Raw genomic sequence first — 16454 nt, 5'->3', positions numbered from 1 at the left:
GCACACATTTATGGGACATGTTAATCACTTTGGAATGTCACAGACATGTCATGAAGGCCGGCACATGATTAGTGGTGTTGAAAAGACAACTATTTGTCATATTTTAGGCACAAAAAGCAGTTTTTGCACCTGTGTGTTGTGACAGATGCATCTCTACATACTGTGCTATGACACAAATGTATGAAGCAACAAATGTACTCTCTACTTTATTATGGTTATTAGTCAACAGTGCCAAGAATGTGGGAACACAGTCTTGTACCACCTACACTCTTCAAAATGACCATCATACACGACACATTGTAGGTCAACGAGACTCCAGAATGTTGTCGTCTCCCTTCCCATTGGCTGAAAACATTTTTCTACTACTTTGCATAAGGGGATGTTAGTACAAGAAACGCACACGTTCCTTTTTTGAGCAAATCAGTATTCAGAGCGTTACCATACTGTGGTGGGCCTGCAGTGCATTACGTGGTACAGCACACATTGTCAAAAATTTCACCGTAGAACATGTCCCCCGTTCTAATGGAAGTCTCCAGTTTTTCAAACTGCCATTTCCCATAGTGCTTTGTGGTATGACACAGTATTTCTAAATCTTTACTGTAGTTTACCGGTTGTAGCAGAAAAAGATACCATTGTTTCCGATCACAGGACGCAAGCCATAAGTGCTATACGGCAACAGTACATGCTGCTGTCTAGCAGTTGTTCGTGTTTGGACATGGTATGGTGCATGCAGGGTAAATTCCATGGTTAAAATATCTAAACGTGAACAACCGTTAGATTACATGATATAGAATGCTGTATAGTACAGTAAAACCTCCAAAGTCGGACGCCTCCCTACCTCGGACAACTCCCCATGTCGGACAAGATTTCATTGCACCGGCAGGCTTCCACTGAAACTCCATGGGGACGAAATTCTCTATGTCGGACACCTCCCTACCCCGGAAGTAGGACAGGGTTTTCCCTGCTAAGTCGGACAAAACCCTGCGGCCAAATTACCTCAATATCGGCCCATCTTTGCACCAAAAAGACCCCAAATGACCAGTGCCCTTGACTTTCGCCCCCTTTTTTCCCCCTATACTGGTCTCAGCATTTCGTTGTTTGGTTTTCGAGTCCAAAAACAAGTGCTGTCCGTTTACATTGTAATTCTTTGTGTGAGCCCTTGTCTTCGGTTTGTCTAGAGCCTTTGAATGCGCACTGCACCAAAGCAATGAAAAGCGGGCTGACGCTTCAGAGACAAGTCCTCGCTGCTCGAAAAGCTCCAGAGGTAATGCCATTGAGTGGAATCTGAACGGAATTGAATCTACCAAAATCAGTAATAATTATCAGTGAAGGGTGGGTAGAGGTACCACTACCACCAGGCACCACCAGCAGGTACCACTAAGGACCATGAATTGAGGAAGGGGGACATTTCTGGCAACACAGCTGTGATCTTTTCCATTTTGTGTTTCCCTCGTATTCTGTAAGTCGGACACCTCTATAAGTAGGACACGCTTCGGCTGCACCGCGGGTGTCCAACATAGGAAGGTTCCACTGTATTTATGTCCTGTGTCATTTGGCCAAAAACGATATGTGCTTTTGCTCATGCTGCAGAGCACAGGCGAAATGAGCTGCATGTGAGGATAACAACATGAAACCCGAGGCGCGGAGGAAAAGGCTTGACTTTACGATATCTGTGTCAGATGTTTCATGTTGTAATTGCGTACCAGCTCGCCTGTACCTGTGAATAAGTTTGATGCATTGTACACGCTCCTTAGACATGCAGTGTGTGGTGTGTTGTGATAGTAATGCCACTGCCAATTGAAAAATAATGCTCCAGGTGGATTGTTGCGGCGCAATCTTGAGCTAAGCATACCAAGGGGTACGGCATCTGCGTGACAGGTTTACCTGGAAGTAAGAATGTAAATGTTAGCTGAAGTAATTGTATAATTAACATTATCAATATACTACTGCAGATCATACCAACAATAGCATACAAGATGCTTCGATATGTTCTGCAGGAATGTCTCTGTACTCCCAATATTAGTACAGCAGGTACAGAAAGGCATAAAACAAGTTTTTGTATACATGGTACAACTTGAATGCAACACAAACTTATGTTGCACTGCCAGAACACAACAGCGGACAGATTTACCTTACTTAAACCTGAGAAAAATAATGTACTGTTGCACACATGATGCTGTTTGAATGTAATCCTGAAACGTCTCGAAAAACGTAATTTATGACCGAAAGACATCAACAGGAAGATTTCGTTTTACCTTACTCAAAACTGAGAAAAGGTATGTGCTGTTGTACACACTGCTTGAGGGCTCTGGAAGAAAACCTTATTTGTGACCAGCTGAGCCAACGCTTTAATTTATACCTTACTCAAAATACACAAGATGTTCTGCCGTGCATATATACGATGATACTGCTTAAATGTACTCTGAAAGCGCTGGAGTAAGAACACAAACACCTCAGGCATGGTTGCTCTAAGCTAGCGAGCAACAGCAAGGGTATACGAACACAAGAAGTCGAGCACAAGTGATGAAATGCACTTCATTCATCAGAAAATGAAATGTCTCAGTACCAGGTGTCACTGTTCCGTCAACAACAACAGATGAATTTTGAAGGAGCGTCTGCTTGGCACTGGTGACAGCCTTCAGCTTGAAACCCAGACGGTGATAGTCCAGACGTGGAGTGCAAACTTTTCGATGGTGCCAGAATGCCTGCGAAATCATTTAAGAAATAAGCCAATTCCAAATCTGTACTGAAAATACACCCGCTGGGGCCCAATCTGTAAAAGATGAAGCAGTAACTGTCAGATAGCGTATTTTCCTTTTCTATGTGATGACATTTGCACCGCATGACTGACTTGTCTAACATTACACGTCTTACCTTTATCTGCTGCCTAGTCCTGCACCTGCAATCTCCTGCTGCAAGATTGGAACAGCATCCCACCAAGCAGCACAATGTACTGAAAGTCGAGTGCAATAGGGGTGGACGGTATGTGTCTTATCAATGTTCGTTAGTTTCAGGAGTATGTTCAAGGCCTTCCACCTACCCGTCCACCCCTATTGCGCTTGACTTTCAGTACATTGTGCTGCTTGGGCCGGACGAAACATCTTCGGCTTCTTGTGCAACAAGTTGCGCATTGCTTCTGTAACATTCGTATGAGCGAAATGAACAGATCAAATCGCTGCTTTCGAAGGTGGCACCCAGTCGGAGTTGTAACCGATTGCAGTCAATAGCTTTTTCTTTCGCCTTTCGCCTTGAAACATTGGAACTGCATGCTGAAGTGTTCTTGCACACGGGAGCAAAATGCTCATGCATTCTCGGCACGCAGCACAGAACACGAAACACACGAGGAAGTCTGTACTGGCCTACCAAATCCTTTGCAGTCGAATGAAGCAAAACTCACGTTCCTCGTGGGTTTAGTGAAGTCGAGAAATATACTGGCTCCCTAATAGCGAACTGTTTATCACTTCCCCAATGTCAATCTGGGCAGCAGGCGGCTCGGCAGAAGAAACCGGCCAGCTTGGCGGAAGAAACCAAGCCAAATGTCATGCCAAGCCGGAGCACGGGCAGACCACGAATGTGTCATCGACACAGGGTTTGCGGGCCACAAGACGGAATGTCAGTGAAACTAAAAATCCACTTTTTCGAAGAACCACGAGGAGTTCGGGATAACTATTTTGCACACATAATTTCTATTTCTATGCATTTCTATGGAATCAGAAAACTTAGCACTTTCATGGGACGAAGTGACTATATTTATTGCGAGATATGCACGTCCGGTTACGGGACGAGAGAGGCCTTGCAGCAGCACGAACGTCTGTGTCGAGACATAAACGAAGTGATTCTCGAAATGCCAAAAGCGGAGGAGAGCGTCTCCTTCAACAAGATTCAGTACATGCATCCCTATCCCTATTTCACGGTGTTGGACACGGAGAGCGTTTTGAAAAAGGACGCACTCGTTAAGGACGCCGTGAGTGTGCACAGGATGAGCTCGACCAGGGAGCACATGGTGGGCTAGTAGATGTCTAAATGATGTCTAAAAAAGAGATGAGAAATGTCTATAGAATGTCTAGGAACTAGACCAAATGTCAAGTATTCGTCCACTAGACGTCAAATAACACGTCTAACGTTACGCCACCTAGCCATCTAGGCCTAGACATCCGATGTCTATGTACCTAGCCGAGATTTAGACATTATTTTGACCTGGATGTCTGGAACAGGGTCAGACACTTAACCATGTATTAGACATGAAGTCTACAGCTAGACCAATTTTATCCCTCCATTCAGGCGACAGGTCTAGGGTTATACATTTCCTGTACTTTACTTTAGCCACCCTTAGACGTACTTTAGACCATGACTAGTCCTGCTACCGTCCTGGCATGCATTCATGGAGAAATGTGATATAATTGATAGCAACATGGATCTCAGCATGAACGTTTATTCACAGTAAACCACACACGAAGTCTACGGTACAAAACTCAGTCTAAAACTGGATTGACTTTGCTGCCAAGCAGGCGTTTTGTGTTTTGACTGGGGAGTGTTGAACTGGAGGAGTGTTACAGCTACACAACACGAATTGTAGCAGCAGCTGAAAATATGTTTGTGCGTGATTACCTGATGTGGACGCTAGAGCCCTGCACCATCCGCGGATAGAAGCGGATATCCGCAAGATACTTGCGGATTGGGATGAAAATTTATCACTTTCTGCGGTGTGCGGATGGGATGCGGCTTGCTGCGGGGCAGCGGATCGGATGCGGATTTACCGCATGCTGTAATTTTACTACTAGCAATTTATTTGTATTGCGCGCCGACAGCGAGCGGATGCCTGGGTTCACGTTTTTGACCATGCACAGCCGAGACGGGAGAGAAGGCATTCTGGCGTCCACACGAGAACCGGCGAGGTAGCGTTCCACGCGTTCCAGAAGTCTCTCCATATCGCGTTTGTTGAAAGGTTTACCTTTGTTTGTCGTCGTGAGTCCTTCCGTGAGAGCATAGAGGCATCCGAAATTATACCAACATTCTTCCGGCGGTAATTACGCGTCCTTCGTAACGTGCGGATCGGATGCCGATATTGCGTTTTGCTCAGCGGATCAGATGCGGATGTAAACGGTTGTGTATGCAGCGGTGCGGATCGGATAACGTGTGCGCGGATGCGGGTCGGATGCTAAAAATCTTATCCGCGCAGGGCTCTAGTGGACGCTTCCAGGATCTCAGGGAAACGAGGATATAACAGCTGTCGCTGTGAAAGACACATGGTGAAAGTACATCAATGTGATAGGCGTTTTCTCGTGACGCACGACCTTACCTGGTCGAGAAGGCGACTGCAAAGCACTCCGTGATTGGCGCAGCACTTCCATCACTGCATTACGCTACGAAGTGCGGTCTGTGGAAGTGCAGGCATGTCTACTGGTACCAGATCCACGGCCAACTCCTCGTATAACCAACCGGTAGTACTGCCTCTTCGTTGTAGGTACTAGACGACACCTTTCGGAACGAGAAAAGGGTAGTGTACCTTGCGCGAATTTATAACGACTACCTCCTGCCAGAGCCTGTTGACCCTCGCTATCCTCGAAGCATGCGAATTAGGGCTGCCGATTACAGAAGGAAGTACGATAAGCCAGGAGAATTGTAATCAGTGTACTGTGTGCCTTTTGCTAATCGGGACAAGCTCATGTGATGTCGGCAGCCTCGACGAGGACGAGAAAGAAAGCTAGAGTGGATTTCTGGAAGTTCCTGCGCGGATAGGCAAGGTGACACTCACAAGTCGGCCCACAAGACGGCCTGTCGGCACAAGTCGACACTAGAAGTCGGCCCAGGACGCACATTTCCCCAGGGCGTCAGTCGTGACGTTGCCCACATACGTGAGGCCGACAACGGCAAGCCCTTTCACCATCACCACCACCACCACAATGACAATTTGTTATGAAATGCTCTCACTCCGAGATCCACGAGCTGAAAGTCATCTGCAGCCGAATGGGACATCAAAGACCCAGTTCACCGCTTGCTGATCTGTACATGGGCGAAGTCTGGGGCCGTGGTTAGTGACGACCAGGGTGAGCACAACAGACTCGAATTATACTCGACCAAACCGGAAACCTCCATTCGCACTTTACATTCCAAGCAGCTGTATGGTCCGCGCACACACATTTTTTCTCCTCTACTCTGCTTTTCTTCTTCTCTTTTGCCTTTCTCCTCCTCCTCCACTGATGTCCAATGATATGGGAAATGCTACGCAGCCCCTTTGCAGTTTTATTTTATTACCGTTGACTGTGCAAGTAAATGAAGCGCTTTGCACCACCACAACGTGGTCTGAAATTTGTTAGCCCAGGGTGACAGGAAATAAAGAAAAGAGGTTGCGGTTTCGTTTCGCAATTTCCGAGTAATGTCGGTAGGCTATAACATGTCGACACAAACTTGTTTCAACCGCGTCCTCTCCAACTTAGGTTTTTTGTGTTCCGAGAGATTTCGTTTATTATATGCCCAAGCATTGCAGAAATCACACGAAACGACTGGTGAGTAGCCCTTCGCCCGACAACAGCACAGCACGGAACAGCAACAGATCAACGAAGAAGTTCAGGAGACAGCTGGACAGCCTGTGCGCATTCAAAAGCCGCGCCACTCATTGTTCCGTCTGGCTGAGCGCGATATGCGTGTTTACAGTATTGGACTTGGCATGGGTGAGCACGAGCGGTCATATGCTTGCACAAGATTTCGCTTGACCCGTCGCGCGCCAAGAGAAAACAAAAATAACACAAAAAGAAGACGTTACATCAGCGGTACTGCATTTCCAAGCAGGCGCCAAAATGTTGTGAAGCGGTGACTGCGCAAACCATTTCGCTCGCTGCGCCATCCCTCGACTGTAGACGACGAAGTGCCGGCTATAATGCACCGCCTTAATAATCGGCACTTTTTTTGCAATATTGTGCTGCTCATATGAAATGCATCACGTGCCGCCATTACAGATAGTTACTTCGTAGCACTTAGACTAAGAGATATTATGTGGCGCTTATAGCATGCGGCACCTTTGACCGATAGAATAGGCGTTACAGGGTGATGCTTCTTGCTAGCGTTCACATGTAAGACATGTGTAGGCGGCATGCACCAGTGGGTGCTCCCTGCAGCAAGTTCGTTAATAGCCTCCGAGGCGATGCTACACGCATGAAGTTGCGTATGGCGCCATCCTCAGATGCTGTTGACGTGTCTGCTGAGAGTAGCACTGTTAGATGCCGCCTAAAGAGCTTGAGCAGTGAAGACAACAACAATGTCATTATATTTATTTGCGTACTTATCCAGGCTTTCTGAACTGAGGAATTGAGCCGCAGTTCGACTGCGCATATGCCGGCCCGTCCGTGACAAGTTGCACGTTCGTAAATTTCTTAAATCAGTCGTTACTAAATTTCTAATGAAACGTATATACCTATTGATGTATCCACATGACTTTTGTAGCAGTATGATAAAGGACCAGCTAAATAACGAATCCAGAACAACATCCTACTACATAGCATCTGCAGCAAGGCAATGATGAACACAAAATGAACGTAAGCATAAAAACATACCACACTTTAGTGTGACGACTTCGCGGTGGATTTCCTACGAAAAGATACACGAAAACACAAGGGTGAGACACAGCTTACAAGCCGCATGCATAGTGGGAGAGTGCCGAAAAAGCGTACAGCATCCCCGCGTGAGTGAGCCGCAGCTGTCATTCCAGTAAAACTCTAAAAGAGTCGCCAGGACCGCATACGACCCTGACGTCCGTCAGTATGAACAAACTTTGACATAGGGAGTTTCAGAATACGTGACCCAGCAGCTTTGCATGCGTGAAAAATACCGCCATCACCACGGACCATGCCGGGAGCGTACACTGACCTTTTGCGTTTTTCCTGGGCTCGCTATTTCTTGATAATTGCTTTTCCAAGCACTTTGGGGACATACTCGTTGCGTCGGGTATAGCGTATACGTTTCACACATACGTTTCCAACAAACGCTATTCTAAAACTCGCTATTATCACGCGACATCACAAGTACAATTAGAAGCTATGCGATTTATTAAGATTACTTGAGCATTTATATTACGATAACTTTCTTACCTTTAGGCAGTGGATCGGTAAACTTATGCAGCACTTGGCAAGGCTCCGACAAGCTCCCATTGCACTCTGGATCTTGGATAGTTGGATCCGCACAACGTACATGATATGCACAACGATGATGTATCGAGTCGACCATGCCAAACGATCAACAAATTGTCGTGTATTGGCATCGAGGCGGAAGACCAGTCACAAGGACTGGCTCCCATATAACTATCTCAACAAGCTAGGACTAAAACTAGAACTAGTGCAATGCCAACTCCTGCTTGTGACATCACGTCACGTTAAGGATTGCTGTTCGTGCTTGTCGTCGCCATGCAACAGACCAAGACTGCGAAGAGTTGCGTACGGGATAACGGCAAGAAGGAAAGTAATGCTTAGTAGTGAACAACGTACCTTCCATGCGTTTCTTCGAATGGCACAGACGAGGTTAGCCAGCGTCTTCCGAACTCCATAGAACCAAGGACTGCTCTCTCCCTCTGTAAAACTCTGCGAACACCCGCTCGAACGCGGCTTAGAACGTGTGACGGCCCCCGAGCGCCACCGCCGTGTACTGCTACGCAGCGCACAATCCACACTTGGTAATTTATCTCTACGGCTAAGAGAATGAACTGCCGTCTATCCCGGATTGGAACGGGGGGTTGAAGGAGCGTTTGAATGGTGCCCCAGCGAATCCGTGGAACCCCATACAGCTCCTCAACTCTGTGCCACAAAACGTCGGGAACGAGACACTCATGAAAAGCTGCTGCGCAGTTTCATGGCTAGAACAGAAAGGACATCTAGGCGAGGTAAGACCATCACGATGCAAACGATCCCTGAGCGGCAGGACATCGTGCGCAAGTCTCCACTGCAAACTTGCACGACGAGGGTCCAACCATCCTGCCGTAGCGTAGCGCCACGCGATCTGACGCGGAACAGATAGCTCTGGTGCACCCGTGGGTGCCGGAAGTAAGCCCAGCAGGGACACATAGAACCGCCTCACTGACCATGTAGAAAGATCAGCGTCCACGTGGCTCTCGCGGAGGCGACGGACTGATGACACGTACTCTTTTAGGTGGAGAGCTGTAAACTCTGAGCGCGGCCTATTCTGCTGAAAGGAACAAAAGAAACGAATCTCCAAGCCAAGACATCAGAGGTCATAAGTTCGACAAATTGTTTCACTTCGCAACAAAACCGAGAACCCTTTGTCTTTCGATCGGCCAACTCCTCTCCAGTCTCTGCAAGTCATTACGTGCTCGGCGAGAGAGTTTAGTGGCGTAAACGCCAGTTCTAACTTGGCGAAGCCGTGGGCGTCGACGTGAGCGGGCGGCAGAGGAGAGACGTCGAGCAAAAAAAAACTGTCATGCTGACCTTCTTTCACGACATCGGCGAGAGTTGCCGAGAACGACAACTGGCGACCAATTAGGTGACACAGAAAGGCCACGCCTCCTGATTTTTCGTCTGCTTTGGACGACGGAATGCCACTGTGGTGGAAACATGCAAATCGTGCGTGCTGACGGAGCGGCAGAAATGCGCCTCAACTTCCGACTGAAAGAGCGAAACATCCCTGCCCTTAAGTGTATTACCCGGGCTTGTAGCTCCTATGTAAGTGGCACACGGCCTGTGCCGCCTAATATTTCCAGAAAAATGCTTCAAATACGCGTTTTTTTTATTGCGAGTGGCAAGATTACGGTATCTAGATTGAGAGTGTGTAGCTTCCTCCTTTACGTGGCAAGGGCGCATCGTACTCTCCTTGTACCCCATGCGCCGTATCTCCTTGTTTCATCGGATTCGCTTCGTGTCTTTAATCAATGGGTACATTTAAAGCGAAAAAGTACCTCTGTTTAGAGTGTGTGCAGCACGACTACAGCGACGTAGAAAAAGGCCGGCAATGCGCAAAGCTTCCCCTGCATGTGGTTCAAGAGATTGCGTAGATGGGGCCAACCACAGCCGTGCACACGGCGTATAGGCTAATGTACATATCCCAGAGAACGTGAAGTGATATTTCAGTTATAGGTGAAATAGCCCTCAGAACATATGAATACCTATAAATAAACCTGCTTTATATTTTGAGTCTCGTCCTTGGGTGTGAATATTGGAACCCTATATTATTCGGAATTCTATATTATTATTAGGAATACTGGAATGTTTCCCCAAGTCTCCTTTAGGTTTGCCTCATTGGAATACTATTCCTGATGTCATTACTACACGCATGTACTATATGTATTTAGTACTCGGACTTATTCGTCAGGGGTGTATCCCGTTTGAAGCTCTTAAAAATAATCTTTAAAAAATAAACGCGTAAGTACCCACTGTTAAAAATATATCTCCCAGACTATCGCTTAAAAATCAACGCACAAAAAAGATCACCGAAATATCCCCGTTTAAATAAAAACGCTAAGGAATCCACGGTTAAGAATATATCGTTAAAAATAAATCGTTTCAGAATCCCCCCAAATCCACCCTACAGTTGCTAGAGCCATGTGGTATGGCCCAAATCAAGGTGAACTGCAAGCAAGGAGCTTAAACTAACCTGACAGGATCAAACTATCCTAAACTATCCCAAACTAACCGAAACCAAACTAACCTAACCTAACATAACCTGATCTAACCTGGCGCAAATTGCAATCAGTCCGCATCCGTGATAGATGGTGAGGGGATTTTGAAACAGTTTATATTTATTGGTGGATTATTAAACGGTTATCTCTAAGCGGGGACAGTAAGCGGTTTATTTTAGGAGATATATTTTTAACCGTGTATTTTTTAAACGGATTATTCTTGAATGCTTTATTCTTAAGCGTTTATTCTAAATGGTGGATTTCGGGGACCCCCTTTCGTCAGTGCAAAGATGTAACACAAACGGCATGGCCAAGCGGGTCAAGGCGTCCCGCTCGTTCGTGATAGGCAAGGTCGTACTGAAGTATGGTATCTGGTGGGTTCGAATCCTACCACTGGCTGTAGTGTCTGAGGTTTTCCTGCACTTTCCCTTGACTTTCCAGACGAATGTCGGCACAGTTCTCCATGAAGTCGGCCCAGGACGGATACTAACTCCCCTGTCGCCCACTGTTTCCTGCTATCCTCTCTCCATATGTACATGTCTGTATCGCTGCTAATAGCTAGGTGCTAACAGTTGCTTCGCGGCGCTAACACGAAACTAAAAAAAGACGTCTTCACGTTCCTACAAATTTACCATAAGAGATTAGATAGCAGTATCGTGGAGTCAACACGACCAACAGCTTGCGCTTTTAATTTAATGTAGTTGGTCAGTTTACAGCAAACTGCACAGTGTCGAGCAAGAATTAATCGCGCAGTGCTGCGTTTATAGTATAAAATCATGGGATTCATCAAGCAGTTCGCTGAACCACGTACCTTACCTTTTGGGAAGGTTGGATGGTAGTGGGCACAGTATTTCGAGTGCTGCAAGTGTAACAAAGGTGCCTACCGTTCTGAATAAAATTCTTCTGAACACGTTCTATGCATGGATCTGTCTTGACTGTGTAATGAGGTGTTGTACTCTTATCGGAATGTGTGGAGTAAGTTTGTTGTCTCTACGCTATTCCACGCGTGCGAAACACACACACACAAACTGTTTCAATGAACTCTTAGCAGGCCATCATTCCGCATGGCGTTGTTCTCTATTGTGACGTGTTGCAGTTATATAAATGGCCGAAGGTGGCAGTTTTGTGTCCTTATTAATTGTGCTACTATTGCGGCATACCCCTGGGGTGGGATCCTAAGCACGACCTCATAACAGATTGATCTGACATTTTCCTAATGCATCTGGGAAAACGTCAGAGAAAAAAAAAGGTGTGCACCCCTCTCTCTCTCTTGAAACAGCAGTGATAGCATGCTGTACAGGCACTGATTTTATGTGGGCTAGGTGGCGAAGCTTTCTAATTATAGAAGCAACAAAAGAACGCTTATACACACGCTGTGAAATGCAGGATATTTGTTTGTTCCAGTCAGTGCAGGATAGTTTCATGACAATTTTATATCGGGTACGCACCGCAATTCTCGTTGACCTGCTTAACATCGCTGGGACTCTTCTGTTGAAGTTCCGCCTGGAACTTCTGTTCGCAGCAATCATTTCCTCTGCTACCATTCTGCAAAAGCTGACACATATAACTCAACATCTGCATCTGACACATACATACTTAACATCTGCAAAATAATGATAGGGTATGAGGGACGCATGACCCTTCTGAAGCCCAAAAAGACGGAAAGGGCGATCGCTTCGGAGGGTGTCCTGTCTTGCAGCGACAGAGGTGATTGGAATGAACACTGGTATGTTGCCCACATAGACCCCTTTCCGGGCCATATAAGCAGAACGATATCGTTTTCTCGCTCGCGAAATGCGTTGTTCCGGTTTCGCCTTATTTGCATACCACCGTTTGGTGATTCATGTCCCAACAATACGGGCTCCCTTCAGAATTTTCTTTTTTTTTTGGGGGGGGGGGGGGAGGTGCATTCAAACATTCGTCGGCTCCGAGTCTACTGTCTCACATTTTCGCGGAAGCATCTAGTTAAAGGTTTTATGAGTCGTTGGTAATTAGTAGGGGTGTGCGAATATTCGAAATTTCGAATACGAATCGAATATTAAATCTGAATTATTCGTATTCGAATCAAGGGCTAAGTATTCGAAAATTTTCGAATATTCGAAACTGTTTTCGGGCGTATCGGAGATAAAAAAATTAAAAAAATAACGCTCGAAGTCATCGCAAGAGCACGGCACTCCGTGGAGCACGGTTTCGGTTTTCGCATAGTTTCGCTTTTGTTTCAACCGAATTGTCATCGGCATTTCAACATGGCTGCCACTCTCGTGTTCGCGGCGGACTTGTCTTCCATGTTTTAACTCTTCACTGGTCAAGCGTGAACGCAGTTTGTTTCGCCTCTTCCACCTTTCAAGTTCAAGACATGCGAGACACGTCCGACGCTGAGGATGACGTCGAACCCTCTGTTACAAAGCTCAAGGAACGCAGCAGCATCTGGAAGTACTTCCGCCGAGCTACGCGTTCATCGGCGGAGTGTGATGCATGCAAGTTCGTATTGCAAACGCCGACAGGCACAACGACGCCTCTCGTAAACCACCTTAAGCGTCATCCTGCCCTTTTGAAGGAGTATAACGACCTACAACAAAAGGCCAACGCAAAGTAATCCAAAAGAGATCAGCCTACGCTCAAAGACTTGCTACGTGGTACGGAGCCTCTGCCTGCGAAGAAGAGATGCGCTCTCAACAGCAAGCTCACAGCAATGGTGGCCCTTGACCTTCAGCCGTACAGTAATGTGGAGGACCGTGGATTCAGAGAACTGATGTCGGAGGCCGTCCCAAGTTACCGCTTGCCGTGCAGATCTACGCTGTCGAGAGACATGGTGCCGAGGCTCTATGATGACACCCGAAGCAAAGTAAAGTCGGAGCTGAAGAAAGCCTTAGAGGGTGGCCACGTGAGCGTTGCGTTCACTAGCGACATGTGGACGTCGCGCGCTAATGAGAGTTACGTGGGTTTCACTTGCCATTTGCTGACGCGAAACTTTCAAATGAAACGCTTCACGCTAAATACGCGTCCCATGTCCGGGGCTCATAGTGCTGGCAACATCGCAGCTGCATTGCAAGAAATGTGTTCAGAGTGGGAGATCCCAGGCGGATGCGTGAAGTTCATTGTTACGGACAACGGGCGGAACATCCGTGCTGCGGTGAGGCAGCTTCCTTGGAGCGAAAGGGCGTGCTTTGCACACACCTTGGAACTTGCTATCAATGATGCACGAGCATGCACCCCGGCTGTCGACCAACTTTGCAAGCGGGCACGACACATCGTAGGACATTACAAGCATAGTTCATCAGCACAAAAACGGCTCGACGAGTATCAACGGCGCAAAGGTCAATCGGTGTTGAGGCTAGTCCAAGATATCGTGACAAGGTGGAACAGTCAGTACCTAATGCTGTCTCGGCTGCTTGAACTGAAGGAGGCAGTTACTGTTGAACTTGCAGCGTCTGACAGTGCCATCGATGGACTCACGGCAACTGAGTGGAAACATGCCTCTGAGCTTGTGGAGGCTCTGAGACCATTGTTTGATGCCACAGTCACAGCAAGCACAGAACAGTACCCTTCGCTATCGTCTCAGATTCCAATGATTTTCGGCATCCTGCACTATCTCGACAATATCAGTGATACATCAGGGTTTTCTAAAAATTTGGCAAAGTCTATCAGGGTAAGGTTCCCAGTCTATGACGAAGATAAAGAGGCATGCCTCGCAATGTTCCTAGACCCACGGTTTAAGTCAACCATTTTCAAGAAGGACGCACACAAGCTGAAATGGTTGAAAGGACTTATATTGGACGAACTAAACGCCCATGCTACATGGTCTGAACTAGAAGGTGAGCTCACCGACTTCGAGCAAAGTGCAAACAATGTTGCAGCCACCTCATCGCAGGTGTGGAATGCATTTGACAACTTGGCAAACTCAGACGAAGTGTTTCAGCCAGAAAGAGAAATTGAAGGATATGCAAATGATGTGCTGTTGAAAAGGGACTTGAGTCCCTGTCAGTGGTGGCAGACGACAGGTCGATTCAGCTACCCACACCTTGCACAACTTTGCTACCGTTACTTGGCGATCCCAGCTACCTCCGTGCGAAGTGAGAGGGCATTCTCTGCTGCCGGGGCTGTGGTGTGTGCACGAAGGGAACGTCTGTTGTCTGAGCACGTGGAACAGCTCGTCTTTCTTCATAATAACTTGTGAAATTTCAACTTCTTTTGTGTTGTGTGTGTTGAACTTGGAAGTTTGAGCCCCAAAACAGGGCTATGGTCAATTGACAATTACTAGTCACTTCATTTAGTTTCTTTTACAATGCATGGAAAATTTGAAAGTTCCGCAGTCCATGAAATAAAAACACTATCGTTACTTGATAACAATTGCTTTTGTCTACTATGCTCCATGCATGTGCACATACTGTATGCCGATGATTCGACATTCGATTCGATGTTCGACCAAAATTATTCGTATTCGATTCGAAATCAGAAATCCACTATTCGCACATCCCTAGTAATTAGTCGTCCAGCAGATACATCCTCTTTCCCATAGGACGTTCGCCTGGGCATGTAACCGCCAGCAAAAACGGTATCAGTGCTGATCTGACAGCTTTCAAAAAAGCTCTAACGGATAAAAAAAAAAACACCCTGTATTGACACGACCGAAGTTAAAATTGCATTATATTTTAATGTTATAGGAACAGCCTCAGGACGAGAGCCGTCAAAATCTCGAACATATACTATCCTTATTATTGCATTAAATTGCGTTGAACGTATCTACGTGAAATTATCACACTAAAAAATAGCAGCCAACGCGTGAAAACAGACAGGTAGGTGCCGCTATAACTGAAGGTACGAGACGGCGGTAATGCAGTTCCACAGCCAGGCGGACATCCTCTCAAAGAAAGTATTCAAGTACAATGTGACTAACTCACTAAAATTTATTAAGTAATTCTGTAATTAGCGGATTTCGGGCAAGAGCAAGATAGCAGATGATGAGGCTATCTTCGATGAACGCCATTCTACGTTTAAAAAGTGCTGAAATACACACGTCCGTTCAAATATCCATCCCCGAGTTTTGATATAAAATGAGGCGAAACCGAAGTCGGATCGACCGGGAACGCAGCGAGTACAGCGCACATTTCACGTCTGAGGGTCACGCCATTTGGAGCACTGGAGAGTATTGAAGTAGGTGCTGCTTAGCTGGCTACATAAACCGCTGTCCGAGCCTGATAAGCTTCCGTCGGCGAGGGTGATGCGCTTCTGAGGCGGCGCTTTTTCTGTTTCGGCTCATTTGCATACCAAAATTCAGCGATGGATAGTGTACGTCACTCATACTTTTCTTGATTTTTGAAATATAGAATGGATTTCAACGAGGACTGTTTCCCGTTCTGCAATACCCCTTTGCCGAAAATTCCCCAATAAAAGCATTAATTGATGAGCTGTACTGTAATTAGTGATCCTGTAGCTGCATACTTTCTCCAAAACCGTGTGCGCCTGCAATCAAACTCCACTAGAAAAAATGACATGTATGCTACCCGTATAGCTGTTTTTGTAAACATTTCCCTTATCAATGTAACACTGATATTGTGGTAACTATACAGTCCAGTCAAGCTCGGGTAAGTGTTTGACTAATTATTCGCCAACCACAAATGTTTTTTAGTCGTTATTTAGTTAATATATCGCTCCAGAATCGAATAGTTATGAAACTACAAGTGTTGCGTTGTTTAGCGGTTAATAGTAGAGCTCAAAACTCACTCTTCGCGCTCATCATCATACCGGGAATATAGTTTATACGCAGTTAAGTTTTCGGTGTAATTCGCTGCACCAAGCGATGGTTATCGGTTCTTAGACGAAAGAGCACTACTTA

At 46.3% G+C, this 16454-nt stretch overlaps 1 protein-coding gene across 1 annotated transcript; it reads left to right on the top strand.

Moving 5' to 3' along the window:
- The first annotated feature begins 13310 nt into the window (after nucleotides 1-13310).
- On the top strand, nucleotides 13311-14795 carry LOC135390326 (zinc finger BED domain-containing protein 4-like). The gene has a single exon (XM_064620169.1). The coding sequence runs from the start codon at nucleotides 13311-13313 to the stop codon at nucleotides 14793-14795; it is 1485 nt and encodes a 494-aa protein (XP_064476239.1).
- The last annotated feature ends 1659 nt before the right edge of the window (nucleotides 14796-16454 follow it).

Source organism: Ornithodoros turicata, chromosome 1 (assembly GCF_037126465.1).
Source record: "Ornithodoros turicata isolate Travis chromosome 1, ASM3712646v1, whole genome shotgun sequence".
Lineage (NCBI taxonomy): Eukaryota > Metazoa > Arthropoda > Arachnida > Ixodida > Argasidae > Ornithodoros > Ornithodoros turicata.
Note: the sequence above shows the minus strand (reverse complement) of the source record. Positions and strands in the feature narration are given on the sequence as shown.